At 46.9% G+C, this 17926-nt stretch overlaps 1 protein-coding gene across 2 annotated transcripts in view; it reads right to left on the bottom strand.

Annotated features, from left to right (window-relative positions):
* Window positions 1-17926, bottom strand: part of LOC139370490 (protein kinase C alpha type) — a 215526-nt gene that overhangs the window by 53220 nt on the left and 144380 nt on the right. For both annotated transcript variants that reach the window (XM_071110005.1, XM_071110004.1), the window contains exons 6-8: window positions 4315-4471; window positions 4068-4202; window positions 2201-2294 (exon numbers count right to left, since the gene is read on the bottom strand). In XM_071110005.1, coding sequence (XP_070966106.1) covers window positions 2201-2294; window positions 4068-4202; window positions 4315-4471 — 386 coding nt within the window. The remainder of the gene's footprint in view (window positions 1-2200; window positions 2295-4067; window positions 4203-4314; window positions 4472-17926) is intronic.

The following is a 17926-nucleotide window of genomic DNA, read 5'->3' as shown; positions in this document are numbered from 1 at the left end:
CAGACACTGCTTGTTTTTGACAAAAGTTAGAAGCTTATGTGTGTGAGCGTGTGTGTGTATCATAAGTGCAAAAAGTCATCAACTCGGGAATTTCGTATATTTTTTCCCACCCAATTTAAACAAAAATCCAATAACAGGGTAACAATTTTAGTTGATTTTACGTTTAATTCACGTTAGCTGACAACTCAACCAAATGCAAATAAAAAATAAACATTGAAGTCAAAAACGGCCTATAAAGTCCTATTATAATGTATGTGCAACAACTCTCCACAGGGTCTCAAACAATCTCCAACTAGAATAATGACTAGCTGTCTGTATTGTGAGGGTAGAGGACAGTTGTCTGTGTTATCAATAGGAGATCCTGCTCTGTCTGTTGTGCTGTGGATGACGTGGGACGTGTATAACAGGTGGGGGTCAAATAGAGAGAGGGAGAGAGACAGATGGAGAGAGCGAGAGAAAGAGAGATAGAGAGAGTGTGTGTTTGTGTGAGAGAGATAGCGAGAGAGAGAACCTGACAGGTCCCGTATCACTGAGTACAGGAGTGGAGGGAGATGTGTTGTCTGCCTGGGGGAGTGTTTGTGTATTAGGGGAACGGGGGTGGGGTCTGCCTAAAGAGTGTGTGTGTGTCAATGGGGGTCATTGGTGTGTGTTTGGATGTGTGTGAGTGCATCTACCTATCTATGTGTGTGTGTGTGTGTGTGTGTGTGTGTGTGTGTGTGTGTGTAGCTGATAGTTGCTATGACGACTGCAAACCAGCAGGGTGCCGTTGCTATGACTCCCTCCACTCTAACCCCTCCATCCCTCCACTCTAACCCCTCCATCCCTCCACTCTACCCCCTCCACTCTACCCCCTTCACCCCCTCCACACTACCCCCTTAACCCCCTCCACACTACCCCCTTCACTCTACCCCCTTCACCCCTCCACTCTACCCCCTTCCCCCCTCCACTCTACCCCCTTCCCCCCTCCACTCTATCCCCTTCACCCCTCCACTCTACCCCCTTCACCCCTCCACTCTACCCCCTTCATCCCTCCACTCTACCCCCTTCATCCCTCCACTCTAACGGCTCCATTCTAACCACTCCACTCTAACCCCTCTAACAGTTCTAGAATGAACATCTAATGCAGAGGTGGTTTGAGTAAAAACATTTTTATTTAAACGTTCTCAATATAAACCCAAATTGAAACGGTTTAGAAATAATAATGGACCTACATTCAAACAGTTTCTTGACTGTCCAGCTTGCTAATAATCACTAGTCAGTCAGTCAGCATTGAAAATTCCAAAAACGATAGAGAATTTTTACGGCAAGGAAATATATATATTTTTAAATCACTGTGGCCTTCGGGACCACGTTAATGACTGAATGCGGCCCCAGGGGCAAAATGAGTGACACCCCTGATCTACTGCCCGTAAGACAAGTGGTGGATATCTTTCTATCCATATCACTCAATCAATTACGGAGCTTTTGGAATAGAATTAAAATATACATCTCAAACTGATATTCTCAGGAGTGACGGACTAACCTTTCCAGCCCAAATCCATGTTCGTGCTGATGAACTGACAGCTTTACAGTGACACCAGTCTGAGTTACCACTGATTCTAAAACAGCGGTCAAAGGTCAAGTCCTACCATATTCTATAAGCCTGTATCTACAAAGCTTGATAAACTAGTGTATTGGAGGAAGAGAAATAGACCACCCCACCTGTGAGCCACCCAGAGTAATTAACGAGGCAGCCTCTCATTGGGTGCCTAAGGCAGACGAGAAGCGCAACAGAGTTTTAATTAACAGCCCTGTTTCCATAGAGAATCCATGACCCTTTTATGTCCAGATGCTCCAGAACACACAATGCTTACGGTCTGGAGGGGGATGGTGGCCATTTTGAAATGCAAACATATTTGTCATGGAGAAGGGCCAAATTCAATTATGCCAGTTTAATGTGGTTGTGGAGTGGCTTTGGAAGAAGCTCAAGGACTTAATATGATTAGTTCACTTAGTCATGGTCACATGTAGATATAATAAACATGAAAAAAAAAAAAACTGTTACTGCATGAAACACTAGGATGAAACGGAAGTCATTCATACAAACTACCAGGCAAATATGTAATAAAATCCCAGAATGTTGGATGAAAGCAGGATGGGCTACAATAACTAAAAGACATTAGGGTTAATATGTTCCCCAGTCCTGTCTCTGAGGCCTCACCTCAAACTTCTGTCGGAGCTCCTCGTTTCCGTCATCCTCCTCTGAGATGGGCACGTTGTAGTACTCGCCCTCCTCTTGGTTCAACATCTTGTACCTGAGAGAGAGAGAGAAATCATTTGTATTTCAATTATGATTGTTGACAAAAAAAAACAAACATAGATGTGAATCCAAGCACAGAGACCCAGCTTGCTATTTATAGTCCAGTAGATAAGTGTTAAAAGTAACAGAATGTTTCTAAGAGCATAAAAACATCTCAACAGCCTATAAAACTGAAGAGAGAAAAAAAAAGAGAGAGAGATGTTCAACCCGGAGACAAAAAGCTAGGTATAGAGCGGCCACTAGCTTACGTCTCCGCATCCCTTCCTGCATCACTTCATTCCTCTATCACACTCTACCTCCTGATTCATACCCACTTGGCCCAGACGCATTGTTCATTACAAAGCAACAGTCCCTTCAGCTCCAGTCCCACTGGGCCAGAATTATCCTTGTGTTGGCGGTGCTCATGAAACACATCCCTATTTATGACCCATTAGAGGGCACCGAGACGTGGAGATAAAGTTCACTGTTGCTGTTTTGATTAATGATCGGTTTGTACCAGACTGATATATAAGGGACTACAGCACCAAGAGGCTCTGTGATGATGAGAAACAATGACATGAAATGCAGGTAAGTTGAAAAGAAGGGACTTATTATCTTGATTTATCACTGCTCTTTCCAAATAGAAATCGCAATAAAACATATCAGACGACAGCTGTTACTGCTTCCAACGGGAAACCAGGACCAATTAAATTAAGTATATGTTCATTAAGATCCCTTCTTGACTATTAACTTAACGACTGCTACTCTTCCTGTAGTCTACATAAAACACAATACAAGAAGAATGAGATGCAATGCCCTCTGCAATTATTGAGACAGTGAAGCAGTGTTTCGTCTTCTGGCTCTATACTCCAAAAGATTTGATTTGAAATTAAAACAATGATTATGAAGTTAAAGTGCAGACTGTCAGCTTTCACTTGAGGGTATTGTCATCGATATCGAGTGAACCGTTTAGAAATTGCAGCACTTTTTGTACATAGTGTCCCCCATTTTATGGGAGCAAAAGTATTGGGACAAATTCTGAATGAATCGTCAATATTGATGAGTGAGAAAGTTATACAAATATCATACCCCCAAAACATGCTAACCTCTCACCATTACAATAACAGGGGAGGTTAGCATTATATATCATACCCCCAAGACATGCTAACCTCTCATAATCACAATAACTGGGGAGGTTAGCATCTTTTTGGGGGTATGACATTTGTGCGTCTATCACTTTCTCAGTCATCATTATTCACGATACATACAGGATGATCTGTAATCATGGTAGCGTCCACATTAATGTAGAAGTGTTAAGAAACATATTCTATTCTTATTGATAATAAAAGTGACCCCAAAAGTACACAATACTTGGGCAGAAAATAATCTGAAACACAACCAAAGCAAACAGCAAATGCATCCAACAAAATTGTCAAGTCACCAGCTTGATGTAGTCATTGCGTGCTATGAACATGGGACAAATACGGAATTTTTAACTACTTTAATACACATGTGAATTTGTCCCAATACTTCTGTTCCCCTAAAATGGAGGTCCAAAAAGTGCTGTAATTTCTAAACGGTTCATCCGTTATGGATGAAAATACCCTCAAATTAAAATTGACAGACTGCACTTTAACCTCATAGTGTTTGATTTCAAATCCAAAGTTTTGAAGTAAAGAGCCAAAAGAACAAATAATGCTTCACTGTCCCAATAATTATGGCAGGCACTGTATATTCCCTACCAGATAGAGGAACACTGCATTGGAATGTCATCTAATGTTGTACTTACCAGCCACACACAGGCGATTTGATCAGCTCTGACACGCCGAAGGACAGGGAGCCCATGAAGTCGTTCCTGGTGGTCCGGTCCCAGTCCCACACCTCCACAGACAGCCTGCGGTCCTTGTCTGTAGGCTTCAGCTTGCTGGAATAACACACATACATATGTACAGGGTTAATTATAATGACTACATTACCCATAATACACAAACGTGAAAGGGACCTAACACTGTGCCCAGAGGTACACCTCAACTCACAATATGAAAGACTCATTCCAGGTGGGGTTGAGGTTGGCGCGGATGGTCTTGGTCTTCTTCTTGGTCTCATTCTTGGGGTCTGGGATGAGCTTGAGCTTGACGTAAGGGTCAGACGAGCCGTTGGGGTCCATGGGGATCAGATTTCGCCCTTCGCCCACTGATGGAGAAACAACAGGGGGAAATGTTGATTTTGAACTAATACATTGTACAGGTGACATCACTGCTTGTTCAGTGGATTACTTTGAGAAAAGTTAGTGTGTTCTTTAAAAAGTTGCCTTGTAACACCATGATGGATTTAATAACGGACATGGCATTTCAACAATCAGGGGACATTTTATAAAAAATACAGTATGGGTATTGTTGTTACTATTTCAGTAGTAACAGCCTCCCTGTGGTCCTGTATTTAGCCATGTACAGTAAACAGCGCCCAGACACGGACATTAGCACCCCATTAGCACTCTGGCTCCCAGAGCCATGGAGCACAGCCAACCACTTGACATTATGCAGGGCATCGCCACCGGAGACCGACCCACTGAACGCCTGCCTTGCCAGGCAAGCCCTTAAGCCCAGGAGACAGCTTCTCATGTGGTCCTGTCAATCAAATGCTGGCCCTGACACAGGGGCTGTTGATTATAATGCTAGATTGACCTTTGACCCGGAACGAGGGCAGGTAAGCTACGAGAGTAAAACTGCATAACGGATGCCATTTTGGTTGATAGGGTACAGTAGAGTAATAGACTAGAGTCTTTATTATCCCAGAGGGGCAAACCACTAATAAAAACACAATGAACACATGACAATAAATACACACAAAAAATATATATACACCAATATGTACACAGGAAGTAGACCTCTAAACAAGGCATGAATAGTGTCGGTCCATACCTAACAGTTGAGTACTACAGCTTATTGAGAAAGCTGATAGCAGCTGGCATGAAGGAGAGTTTTGACCTGTTAGTTCTACACTTAGAGTGCCTGTATCTTCGCTTTGAGGGAAGCAACAGAATTTCAGCAAACAGGGGATGCTGGGTGTCCCAATTAATAAATAAATAAAATGTAAGATATAGTAATTATATTAAGCTATAGTAGTTATTTTACCTAAATACATTTTAAACTATAAGTAATTATATTTCCCTCACAACGCCAAACGTACTGAAAATGAATCCATATCGTATCAGCCATTGATAGTATATATACACATAACAAAGGGGCTACATTTGTTGCCTCTGGGATTGTCATTTGAGAGAGAATTAAGTTACGAGACAATTCGATAAGCCATGTGCAAATAAGCTTTTAACTTTTTTTCTGTCTGTTCTTCCCTGCTTGCACCTGTGCTGGGGGATTTGGGGGGTTAATGTCGTTTGGATAGCGGGTGATGGAGTATGCTGTCAGAGGTGAGAGAGGGCTGGAGGGTTAGAACGCTTCATTGGGAGAGACAGGGGCTCCGTCCCAAATGTCTCCCTATGCTTTACATAGTGCACTACTTTAGACCAGAGCCCATACAGGGAATAGGGGTGCCATTTGGGACTCAGAGCAGAAGCTATTCTTCCTGGGGTCCAAACAGGGTTAAAAGAGTTACATCACAACAGCAGCCTACACCATAAATAAAACAATATATCATAGCAGACATTACTACATCACAACAGCAGCCTACACCATAAATAAAACAATATATCATACCAGACATTATTACATCACAACAGCAGCCTACACCATAAATAAAACAATATATCATACCAGACATTATTACATCACAACAGCAGCCTACACCATAAATAAAACAATATATCATACCAGACATTATTACATCACAACAGCAGCCTACACCATAAATAAAACAATATATCATACCAGACATTATTGCATCACAACAGCAGCCTACACCATAAATAAAACAATATATCATAGCAGACATTACTACATCACAACAGCAGCCTACACCATAAATAAAACAATATATCATACCAGACATTACTACATCACAACAGCAGCCTACACCATAAATAAAACAATATATCATTCCAGACATTATTACATCACAACAGCAGCCTACACCATAAATAAAACAATATATCATACCAGACATTATTGCATCACAACAGCAGCCTACACCATAAATAAAACACTAAAATAAACAATAACAATAAATCACACCGCTGTCACCAAATGTCATCCCTGGCAGGACAATGCATATCAGAGGCGAAGGATAACAACAAACAGACAAACATATTAGCAACCAGGCTAACTCAGACCTAACCTGCTAATGGAACTAGGCTGGAATGGGGGAATAATGTGTTGAAGCAAGCTAGGATGCTTCTCAAAACGGCAGTCTCAAATGGCACCCTATTCCCTATACAGTGAACTCCTTTTGACCAGCGCCTCATTGGCCCTAGTCAAAAGTAGTGCCCCATATAGAGAATAGGGTGCCATTTGAGACGGCCCTAGAGTCATTCTAGCCTACACTTGGCTAGGTAAGGAACCCCTCTGAAGCATGTGCTGTGTCATTATGGCATTATTCTTTGTCATATGCAACACTGACAGAAGGTCAAATACCAAGACGGTGATGCATCTTGATATCTGTTTCCAAAGTGTATAATATAGTCCTAGGAATGAACTCACACACCTACAAACCTATGAGAATACATGAGCACCGCCCAGTTTTGTAAATACCAGTTCATTATTGCACCCCAGCACACACATACTGTATGAACATGCAATGTACAGATATATTCAATCGGCTTAAGTCTATACTATAGTTTCATTGGCATAAATACAATACACAACATCTCCATATAGGTCCAACGGTAAAATATTAACATGTACAGGTGACCAAAGACCATACACGTTACTACACTATATTTCTTAAAGGACCCGACTTTTAACTGTCACAATACAAAGGTTAGGTTTTGAATATTTAAAAACGGCTCCAAATAAAAGGTGCAGGCAAAGCGCTAGTAGCCGATCCAAGTGACCTTTGAATAATGGCCTTGCGTTTTGATAGCGTGGGCGGGGAGACAACAGCATGATATTACCTGGCTGGACAGTGTGTGTGTGTGTGTGTGTGTGTGTGTGTGTGTAGAACCAACTCCACCAAAAAGTGATTTACCTGCTTGTGCATAACCCATTGTCATGCATGGGCAGAAAAGAATATTGTTAACTCAAATTTGGACAAACCCTCCGTGTTCTCTTTAAAAATGAAACTGCATTTCCATTAGCAGCCAGTAGGAGGAACCCTCGACCCTCTAACAGAACGTCTGTCTGTCTGCTCGCATCTGACTCATAACAGTTGTACAACATGCTACCTACCACCGGATGAGCTTCACACAACACATGTAGACTTATTTGATGGAATTACAGTTATTCTTGTATAATCTACAGTATTGAATTGTAGCGTACACTACCGGGCAAACGTTTTAGAATACCTTCCCATTCAAGGAGTTTTCTTTATTTTTGACTCTTTTCTACATTGTAGAATAATAGTGAAGACATCAAATCTATGAAATAACACATATGGAATCATGTAGTAACCAAAAAAAGTGTTAACAAATCAAAATATATTTTATATTTGAGATTCTTCAAAATAGCCACCCTTTGCCTTGACAACTTTGCACACTCTTGGCATTCTCTCAACCAGCTTCACCAGGAATGATTTTCCAACAGTCTTGAGGGAGTTCCCACATATGCTGAGCACTTGTTGGCTGCTTTTCCTTCACTCTACGGTCCGACTCATCCCAAACTATCTCAATTTGGTTGAGGTCGGGGGATTGTGGAGGCCAGGTCATCTGATGCAGCACTCCATCAATCTCCATCAATCTCCATGGTAAAATAGCCCTTACACAGCCTGGAGGTGTGTTGGGTTATTGTCCTGATGAAAAACAAATGATGTCCCACTAAGCCCAAACCAGATGGGATGGCGTATCGCTGCAGAATGCTGTGGTAGCCAAACTGGTTAAGTGTGCCTTGAATTCTAAATAAATCACAGACAGACACCTCCATACCATAACACCTCCTCCTCCATTATTTACGGTGGGAAATACCCATGTGGAGATCCTCCGTTCACCCACACCTCGTCTCACATCGACATGGCGGTTGGAAACAAAAATGTACTATTTGGACGAGACCATGAGAGACAGTTTCAACATAGTGCTGGATGGTTTTTGCGACTGCACTTGAAGAAATGTTCAGAGTTCTTGACATTTTCCATATTGACTGACCTTCATGTCTTAAAGTAATGGACTGTCGTTTCTCTTTGCTTATTTGAGCTGTTCTTGCTATAAAATGGACTTGGTCTTTTACCAAATAGGACTACCTTCTGTATACCACCAATACCTTGTCACAACACAACTGACTGGATCAAACACATTAAGGCACACCTGTTATTTGAAATGCATTAAAAGGTGACCACCTCATGAAGCTGGTTGAGAGAAAGCCAAGAGTGTGCAAAGCTGTCATCAAGGCAAGGGGTGGCGATTTGAAGAATCTCAAATATAACATATATTTTGATTTGTTTAACACTTTTTTGGTTACTACATGATTCCATATGTGTTATTTCATAGTTTTGATGTCTTCACTATTATTCTACAATGTAAAAAATAGTAAAAAATAAAGAAAAACCCTTGAATGAGTAGGTGTCCAAACTTTTGACCGGTAGTGCATGTAGACTGACACATTGGTTGCGCATCACACGTCTCCCGACAAGTGTCAGTCACTGACGGAGTCCTCATTGACACACTGGGGGGGGAAAGAGGCCTCAACGCTACCGTTACCTTGGAGACCAGAATCTCGAGGACAGTCGCCATATAAAAAGTGCCTTGGATTGTAAAGAACAGGCACTTGTTACGTGATTAACGCGGACCTTGTCCGAGTGGGCGCAGTATTATTGAGTGATAGACGGAGGTAGCAGACGCAGTGAATCAGATAGAACTGTACTTCTCTCTTTCAGACCCTTTTTCTCTCTGAGTACATTGGATTGTGCTTTGTTTGTACCAAATTGAATCGTATTTCGCACACACGTATTTAGCAGATGTTATTGCGGTTGTAACGAAATGCTCGTGTTCCTAGCTCCAACATTGCAGTAGTATCTAACAATAGACAACAACACTACACACAAATCTAAAAGTAAAAATTAGGAAATATAGAAATATTAGGACCAACGTTAGAAATTAGGTTTTCGAAATGAAAACTCCTCCTCTTTGCAGGACTTTCCCGACTATTCTGCAGTTGTCCGTACAGCACGTATCTTTGTCTACTGGTCCTAAACCCAACGGAACTGACACATAGACAGTAGAATGTAAAGAGCTCAGGGAATGAGGCACCAATGTCAGGATAACAGGAGATCACTTCAGCTTTTGGACACAAAGGTGTTTTCCTGAAACCATAAGAAGAGGGGCGGGTATGTTAGTCAGTCACCAAGTTAACAGGGGTCAAAGGGGCGGGTATGTTAGTCAGTCACCAAGTTAACAGGGGTGGGGTCAAAGGGGCGGGTATGTTAGTCAGTCACCGAGTTAACAGGGGTGGGGTCAAAGGGGCGGGTATGTTAGTCAGTCACCGAGTTAACAGGGGTGGGGTCAAAGGGGCGGGTATGTTAGTCAGTCACCGAGTTAACAGGGGTGGGGTCAAAGGAAGGGAGGGAAAAGGGTGTGTGAGTGTGAGAGGGGCGGGAGAGAGAAAACCGAGATGGTTGTGCGTGTATACACTCACAGACACAAAAAGAGAGAGAGAGAGACTGGGTAAGTGGTCCTCAGGAGAGAGCCAGGCAGCAAGGCCAGCCACAGAATACCAATGACATGGCTGCCTGTTGAAATTCTCCGGCAGGAGACAACCAGCCCAGCCACAAAGTTCAGCTGCTCTGTTCTCTCTGTCGGGGAGCCCCGCTGAGGAATCAGCGGTGTGTGTGTGTGTGTGTGACTAAAAAGCACGTTCAATAGAGATTGTCCACTGAGCTTGCTTTTCAGTCCAGGACTAGGCTTAGTTTGTGTCCGGGAAACCACCCCATAAAGTTTCTGGTTGCCCAGAGAGTTCTGGAGGGCTTTTAAATCCACATAGAGGGTCTCACTACACAAAGCATTCTCTCTTTTGAGGCTGAACTTCCCACCCTCCACCAACCCTCAATTCTTCCATGTTAGGCCTCCTCCTTCGGTAAACGATCTATAAATCTAGGAAGCCCACACCATACCCACTCCTCCCATGAGTTCCCCTCCTTGTCCTTTCCCACCACAAGTCCTTTCCTATGACAGTCCCCCTCCACACCCTTTCCCATGGCAGTCCCCCTCCACACCCCTTCCCATGGCAGTCCCCCTCCACACCCCTTCCCATGGCAGTCCCCCTCCACACCCCTTCCCATGGCAGTCCCCCTCCATACCCCTTCCCATGGCAGTCCCCCTCCACACCCCTTCCCATGACAGTCCCCCTCCACACCCTTTCCCATGGCAGTCCCCCTCCACACCCCTTCCCATGACAGTCCCCCTCCACACCCCTTCCCATGGCAGTCCCCCTCCACACTCCTTCCCATGACAGTCCCCCTCCACACCCCTTCCCATGACAGTCCCCCTCCACACTCCTTCCCATGACAGTCCCCCTCCACACCCCTTCCCATGGCAGTCCCCCTCCACACCCCTTCCCATGGCAGTCCCCCTCCACACTCCTTCCCATGACAGTCCCCCTCCACACCCCTTCCCATGACAGTCCCCCTCCACACTCCTTCCCATGACAGTCCCCCTCCACACCCCTTCCCATGGCAGTCCCCCTCCACACCCCTTCCCATGGCAGTCCCCCTCCACACCCCTTCCCATGGCAGTCCCCCTCCACACTCCTTCCCATGGCAGTCCCCCTCCACACTCCTTCCCATGGCAGTCCCCCTCCACACTCCTTCCCATGACAGTCCCCCTCCACACCCCTTCCCATGGCAGTCCCCCTCCACAACCCTTCCCATGGCAGTCCCCCTCCACACCCCTTCCCATGGCAGTCCCCCTCCACACCCCTTCCCATGGCAGTCCCCCTCCACACTCCTTCCCATGACAGTCCCCCTCCACTCCCCTTCCCATGGCAGTCCCCCTCCACTCCCCTTCCCATGACAGTCCCCCTCCACACCCCTTCCCATGGCAGTCCCCCTCCACACCCCTTCCCATGGCAGTCCCCCTCCACACCCCTTCCCATGACAGTCCCCCTCCACACTCCTTCCCATGACAGTCCCCCTCCACACCCCTTCCCATGGCAGTCCCCCTCCACACCCCTTCCCATGGCAGTCCCCCTCCACACCCCTTCCCATGGCAGTCCCCCTCCACACTCCTTCCCATGGCAGTCCCCCTCCACACTCCTTCCCATGGCAGTCCCCCTCCACACTCCTTCCCATGACAGTCCCCCTCCACACCCCTTCCCATGGCAGTCCCCCTCCACAACCCTTCCCATGGCAGTCCCCCTCCACACCCCTTCCCATGGCAGTCCCCCTCCACACCCCTTCCCATGGCAGTCCCCCTCCACACTCCTTCCCATGACAGTCCCCCTCCACTCCCCTTCCCATGGCAGTCCCCCTCCACTCCCCTTCCCATGGCAGTCCCCCTCCACTCCCCTTCCCATGGCAGTCCCCCTCCACACCCCTTCCCATGGCAGTCCCCCTCCACACTCCTTCCCATGGCAGTCCCCCTCCACACTCCTTCCCATGACAGTCCCCCTCCACACTCCTTCCCATGACAGTCCCCCTCCACACTCCTTCCCATGACAGTCCCCCTCCACACCCCTTCCCATGGCAGTCCCCCTCCACACTCCTTCCCATGGCAGTCCCCCTCCACACTCCTTCCCATGACAGTCCCCCTCCACACCCCTTCCCATGGCAGTCCCCCTCCACACCCCTTCCCATGGCAGTCCCCCTCCACACCCCTTCCCAGAGCGCCACAGAGAGTGAAGGTTGTGATTCTAGGAGTGAAGGCTGGCTGGCTGTGGGACTAAGGTGTGGGCTTAGCCACAATAACTCCTCTGTGGCAGTTGGCTGCTTGCCCACTTCTGGGTGTCTGTAGACTTTTTTTATACAGTCCCACTGTGTCTACACATTCTGTATATTGATAATAGGGCTGTTTTATGACAGTGGAGTCAGTGGGAGCAGTAGTGTCTTGGTGGACAGCTGTGGTGCTGTGGTCAGTGTCGGGACTCTTCTGGTATAGGCTGGGACTGGGTGGGATGGGTAATAAAGGTGCAATATGAGGTTAAAATCAAATCAAATGTTATTGGTTACATACACATGGTTAGCGGATGTAAATGCGAGTGTAGCGAAATGCTTGTGCTTCCTAGTTCCGACCATGCAGAAATATCTAACAAGTAATCTAACAATATCACAACTACTACCTTACACACACACAAGTGTAAAGGAATGAGTAAGAATATGTACATATAAATATATGGATGAGCAATGGCCGAACGGCATAGGCAAGATGCAGTAGATGGTATAGAGTACAGTATATACAGTGGGGCAAAAAAGTATTTAGTCAACCACCAATTGTGCAAGTTCTCTCACTTAAAAAGATGAGGGGTGAGATCTTGCGTGGAGCCCCAGATTGAGGGAGATTATCAGTGGTCTTGTATGTCTTCCATTTCCTAATAATTGCTCCCACAGTTGATTTCTTCAAACCAAGCTGCTTACCTATTGCAGATTCAGTTTTCCCAGCCTGGTGCAGGTATACAATTTTGTTTCTGGTGTCCTTTGACAGCTCTTTTTGACAGCTCCACCATAAGATTAAAAATCCTACAATGTGATTTTCTGGATTTTTTTTCTCATTTTGTCTGTCATAGTTGAAGTGTACCTATGATGAAAATTACAGGCTTCTCATCTTTTTAAGTGAGAGAACTTGCACAATTGGTGGCTGACTAAATACTTTTTTGCCCCACTGTACATATGAGATGAGTAATGTAGGATATGTAAACATTATATAAAGTGGCATTGTTTGTGACTAGTGATACATTTATAACATCCAATTTTTAATTATTAAGTGGCTAGAGATTTGAGTCAGTATGTTGGCAGCAGACACTCAATGTTAGTGGTAGCTGTTTAACAGTCTGATGGCCTTGAGATAGAAGCTGTTTTTCAGTCTCTCGGCCCCAGCTTTGATGCACCTGTACTGACCTCGCCTTATGGATGATAGCGAGGTGAACAGGCAGTGGCTCGGGTGGTTGTTGTCCTTGATGATCTTTATGGCCTTCCTGTGTCCTGGAGGGCAGGTAGTTTGTCCCGGTGATGCATTGTGCAGACCTCACTACCCTGTGGAGAGCCTTACAGTTGTGGGCGGAGCAGTTGCCGTATCAGGCGGTGATACAGCCTGACAGGATGCTCTCGATTGTGCATCTGTAAAAGTTTGAGAGTGTTTTTGGTGACAAGTCAAAATTCTTCAGCCTCCTGAGGTTGAAGAGGTGCTGTTGCGCCTTCTTCACCACGCTGTCTGTGCGGGTGGACCATTTCAGTTTGTCCGTGATGTGTACGCCGAGGAACTTAAAACTTTCCATCTTCTCCACTACTGTCCCGTCGATGTGAATGGTGTGGATGGGGGGGGGTGCTCCCTCTGCTGTTTCCTGAAGTCCACGATCATCACCTTTGTTTTGTGGACGTTGTGTGAGGTTATTTTCCTGACACCAGTGACCTCATTTGTGTCAGTAAATGTTAAGCATCACTGCCGTCAACATCGTCATCACCGCCAATGTCGTCATGACCATCATCTAGAGAATTCCTAATTTGCCTGTAGTGTTTCCGCGGTTATTACAGCTGATGACTCACAGACAGCGCCCGCTATGGTGGCCTGCTAGGGTCATTACCAACAACAGTGAAGCATGCAGTGGAGATGGAAAAAATTAGCATAAGGAAAAAACTGCTGGCCTCATGGAGGGAAATATTGTGCCAGTTTAAATTGAATCCACATTGTAGACTATGTGGGAGTGGGAGGGGTAATGGAATGCAGGCAATGGTTGCATCCCAAATGGGCACCCTAGTCCCTATATAGTACACTACTTTTGACCAGGGCCTATAGGGCTCTGGACAAATGTAGCGCACTATGTAGGGAATAGGGTGCCATTTGGGAAGCAGACCCTTGTTTCGGTTTCTCTTAGTTAACTAGAAAAGACAGCATCCTGGATCCTGAGAGCAAGTGCTGTATAATACACAGCGGATCTGATTGACTGTAATATGATTGACAGCTCATTAAAGGCCGCCGGCCAAGCTGGACAGAATTTCTTCAGCTTTCGTGACAGCAAAGAGAGGACTATTGAATGCAGACGATGGATTTCTGTATGCAGGTGGAAGGGAAGACCTGGATATGGCATTGATAGCCAAGGGTGGCAGGCCAATATTCACCTTTGTACAGGTCAATAGCATCTTACAATATATGCGATTGACCAGACACAGAGGTCGGGCTAATACTCTAACTGGTACAACACATGTCAGTCTTCCTGCCTCTTGCCCAGTATTACCGCAGAGAAACTACCGAATGACGTCTGCCACGTAGCATATTCTGAAGTCACGTCAATCACGCTGTCTACAGCGTCTAGAGACAGACACGTGTACTCGTTCCTCTACATCACGTCATGAATCAGAGATTCAAAAAAGACCAGAGAGACAGAAACCCAGGAAAGCTGCTGTTGTAAATAACGAGGTCACGACAAGACAATTAAGAACAACCGGATGACGAGGCCCAGTGCCGTTGTAATTTGAGGGACTGAAAGAGAAGAAGGAACAGTGGGGATATGAGGGATAACGACATCCAAAAGAGAGAGATGGATGAAAAGGGAGAGACAAAAAGCAAGATGGAGAGAGTGGGGAAAGACAAGAAGAAAAAGAAGCAGGAGCTTGAAAGGTGTTTATAACTAAAAAGAGGGAAGCGGAGACAGAAAGAGCCCGGGGATGAGGGGGTTGTTCTAGATGAGATTTTGCAGAGCCGAGCCGTGAGTCAGAGCAATTACACTTCTCATCCTCACACACACACACACACACACACACACACACACACACACACACTCCCATGACTAACAGGCCACAATTACACACCAATCAAATCAAACCAAATGTTATTTGTCACATGCTTGGTAAACAACAGGTGTAGATGAACAGTGAAATGCTTACGGGCCCTTCCCAACAATGCAGAGAGAGAGAGAAAAAAGAAAAATAGCAGAAACAAATGAAATAATAAATAGGAAAAATAATAAGACAAGGAATAAATAAATACACAATGAGTAACGATAACTTGGCTATATACACGGGGTACCAGTACAGAGCACAAAACCATGCAGGCAGGCGTAGACATCTGTATTCATGTTTTTATGGGTTTGTTTGTCTGACTGTGTGTTCATGAGTATGTCAGTCTCTGTGTGCATCATTCTGAGCCAACCAAACCTCCTTCCCCTCTCCTACCATGTCCAGAGTTACAAAACAACAACAGAGACAATGTCCCCCTGTCTTACATAACACCTGACTCAATGAACAAAGGCCCGAGACAAAACAACTGAACAACACACAGAAAGAGAGAGAGAATGGACTCTGTGTTTGAGGGAAGAACAGAAGGAGGAAGGGCACATACCCCGAGGTTTGTCCTCAACCGGAACAAAACTGGTTCTGTCCAGTTAGCTCCTTACGGCACCATTCCTGTCATAGCGATTTCACCCCACACTGTGTTCAGTGTTTTGCCTTTCCTGCGAGCATTTCACCCTCACTGTTCTCTCCCAAATACCCTGCGCGATATCTTACTCTCTCGCTCTCTTCATAACTCACTCACTCTCTCTCGCTCTCTTCATAACTCTCTCTCTCTCGCTCTCTTCATAACTCTCTCTCGCTCTCTTCATAACTCTCTCTCGCTCTCTTCATAACTCTCTCTCTCGCTCTCTTCATAACTCTCTCTCTCTCTGTCTCGCTCTCTCCCCCTCTCTCCCTCTGTTTCTCTCTCCCCCTCTCTGTCTCTCTCTCCCCCCCCCCTCTCTCTCTCTCTCTCTCTCTCTCGGTCTCTCTCTCTCTCTCGGTCTCTCTCTCTCTCTCTCGGTCTCTCTCTCTCTCTCTCGGTCTCTCTCTCTCTCTCCCACTCTCGGTCTCTCTCTCTCCCACTCTCGGTCTCTCTCTCTCCCACTCTCGGTCTCGGTCTCTCTCTCTCCCACTCTCGGTCTCTCTCTCTCCCTCTCGCCCTCTCGCCCCCCCTCTGTCTCGGTCTCTCTCTCTCCACCTCTGTCTCTCCCTCCCTCAGTCTCTCTCTCTCTCCTCCAGTCTCTCCCTCTCTCCCCCAGTCTCTCTCTCTCTCCCCCAGTCTCTCTCTCTCTCCCCCAGTCTCTCTCTCTCTCCCCCAGTCTCTCTCTCTCTCCCCCAGTCTCTCTCCCTCTCCCCCTCTGTCTCTCCCTCTCTCCCCCTCTGTCTCTCCCTCTCTGTCTCTCCCTCTCTCCCCCTCCCAGTCTCTCCCATTCTCCCCCTCCCAGTCTCTCTCTCTCCCCCCTCCCAGTCTCTCTCGCTCTCTCTCGCAGCCGCTCTCTCTCGCAGCCGCTCTCCCTCGGGTCTCAGTCTCTCCCTCCCCCAGTCTCTCCCTCCCCCAGTCTCTCCCTCCCCCAGTCTCTCCCTCCCCCAGTCTCTCCCTCCCCCAGTCTCGCAGTCTCTCACTCTCATTCTGGCTCTCTCCCTCAGCCTCTCCCCCTCAGCCTCTCTCTCCCCCAGCCTCTCTCTCCCCCAGCCTCTCTCTCCCCCAGTCTCTCACTCTCATTCTGGCTCTCTCCCCCAGTCTCTCTCCCTCAGCCTCAGCCACTCTCCCCCAGCCTCACTCTCCCCCAGCCTCACTCTCCCCCAGCCTCTCACTCTCATTCTGGCTCTCTCCCTCAGCCTCTCCCTCTCTCCCTCAGCCTCTCCCTCTCTCCCTCAGCCTCTCCCTCTCTCCCTCAGCCTCTCCCTCTCTCCCTCAGCCTCTCCCTCTCTCCCTCAGCCTCTCCCTCTCTGCATCTCCCTCAGCCTCTCTCCCTCTCCCTCAGCCTCTCCCTCTCTCCCTCTGCCGCCCTCTCTCCCTCTCCCTCAGCCTCTCCCTCTCCCTCAGCCTCTCCCTCTCCCTCTGCCTCTCCCTCTCCCTCTGCCTCTCCCTCTCCCTCTCCCTCTCCCTCAGCCTCTCCCTCTCCCTCTCCCTCAGCCTCAGCCTCTCCCTCTCCCTCTCCCTCTCCCTCTCTCTCAGCCGTAGGCTCTCTCCCCCTCTCTCAGCCGTAGGTTCTCTCCCCCTCTCTCAGCCGTAGGCTCCCCCCCTCTCTCAGCCGTAGGTTCTCTCCCCCTCTCTCAGCCGTAGGCTCTCTCCCTCTCTCTCAGCCGTAGGCTCTCTCCCCCTCTCTCAGCCGTAGGCTCTCTCCCCCTCTCTCAGCCGTAGGCTCTCTCCCCCTCTCTCAGCCGTAGGCTCTCTCCCCCTCCGTCTCTCTCTCAGCCGTAGGCTCTCTCCCCCTCAGTCTCTCTCTCTCTCATTCTCATTCTCTCTCATTCTAAGTCTCTCTCTCTCTCATTCTCTCTCATTCTCAGTCTCTCTCTCTCTCATTCTCAGTCTCTCATTCTCAGTCTCAGTCTCTCTCTCTCTCATTCTCAGTCTCAGTCTCTCTCTCTCTCTCTCATTCTCAGTCTCAGTCTCTCTCTCATTCT

Source organism: Oncorhynchus clarkii, chromosome 17, assembly GCF_045791955.1.
Source record: "Oncorhynchus clarkii lewisi isolate Uvic-CL-2024 chromosome 17, UVic_Ocla_1.0, whole genome shotgun sequence".
Lineage (NCBI taxonomy): Eukaryota > Metazoa > Chordata > Actinopteri > Salmoniformes > Salmonidae > Oncorhynchus > Oncorhynchus clarkii.
The sequence above is the reverse complement of the archived record's forward strand: the minus strand, read 5'-3'. Positions and strand labels throughout refer to the sequence as shown.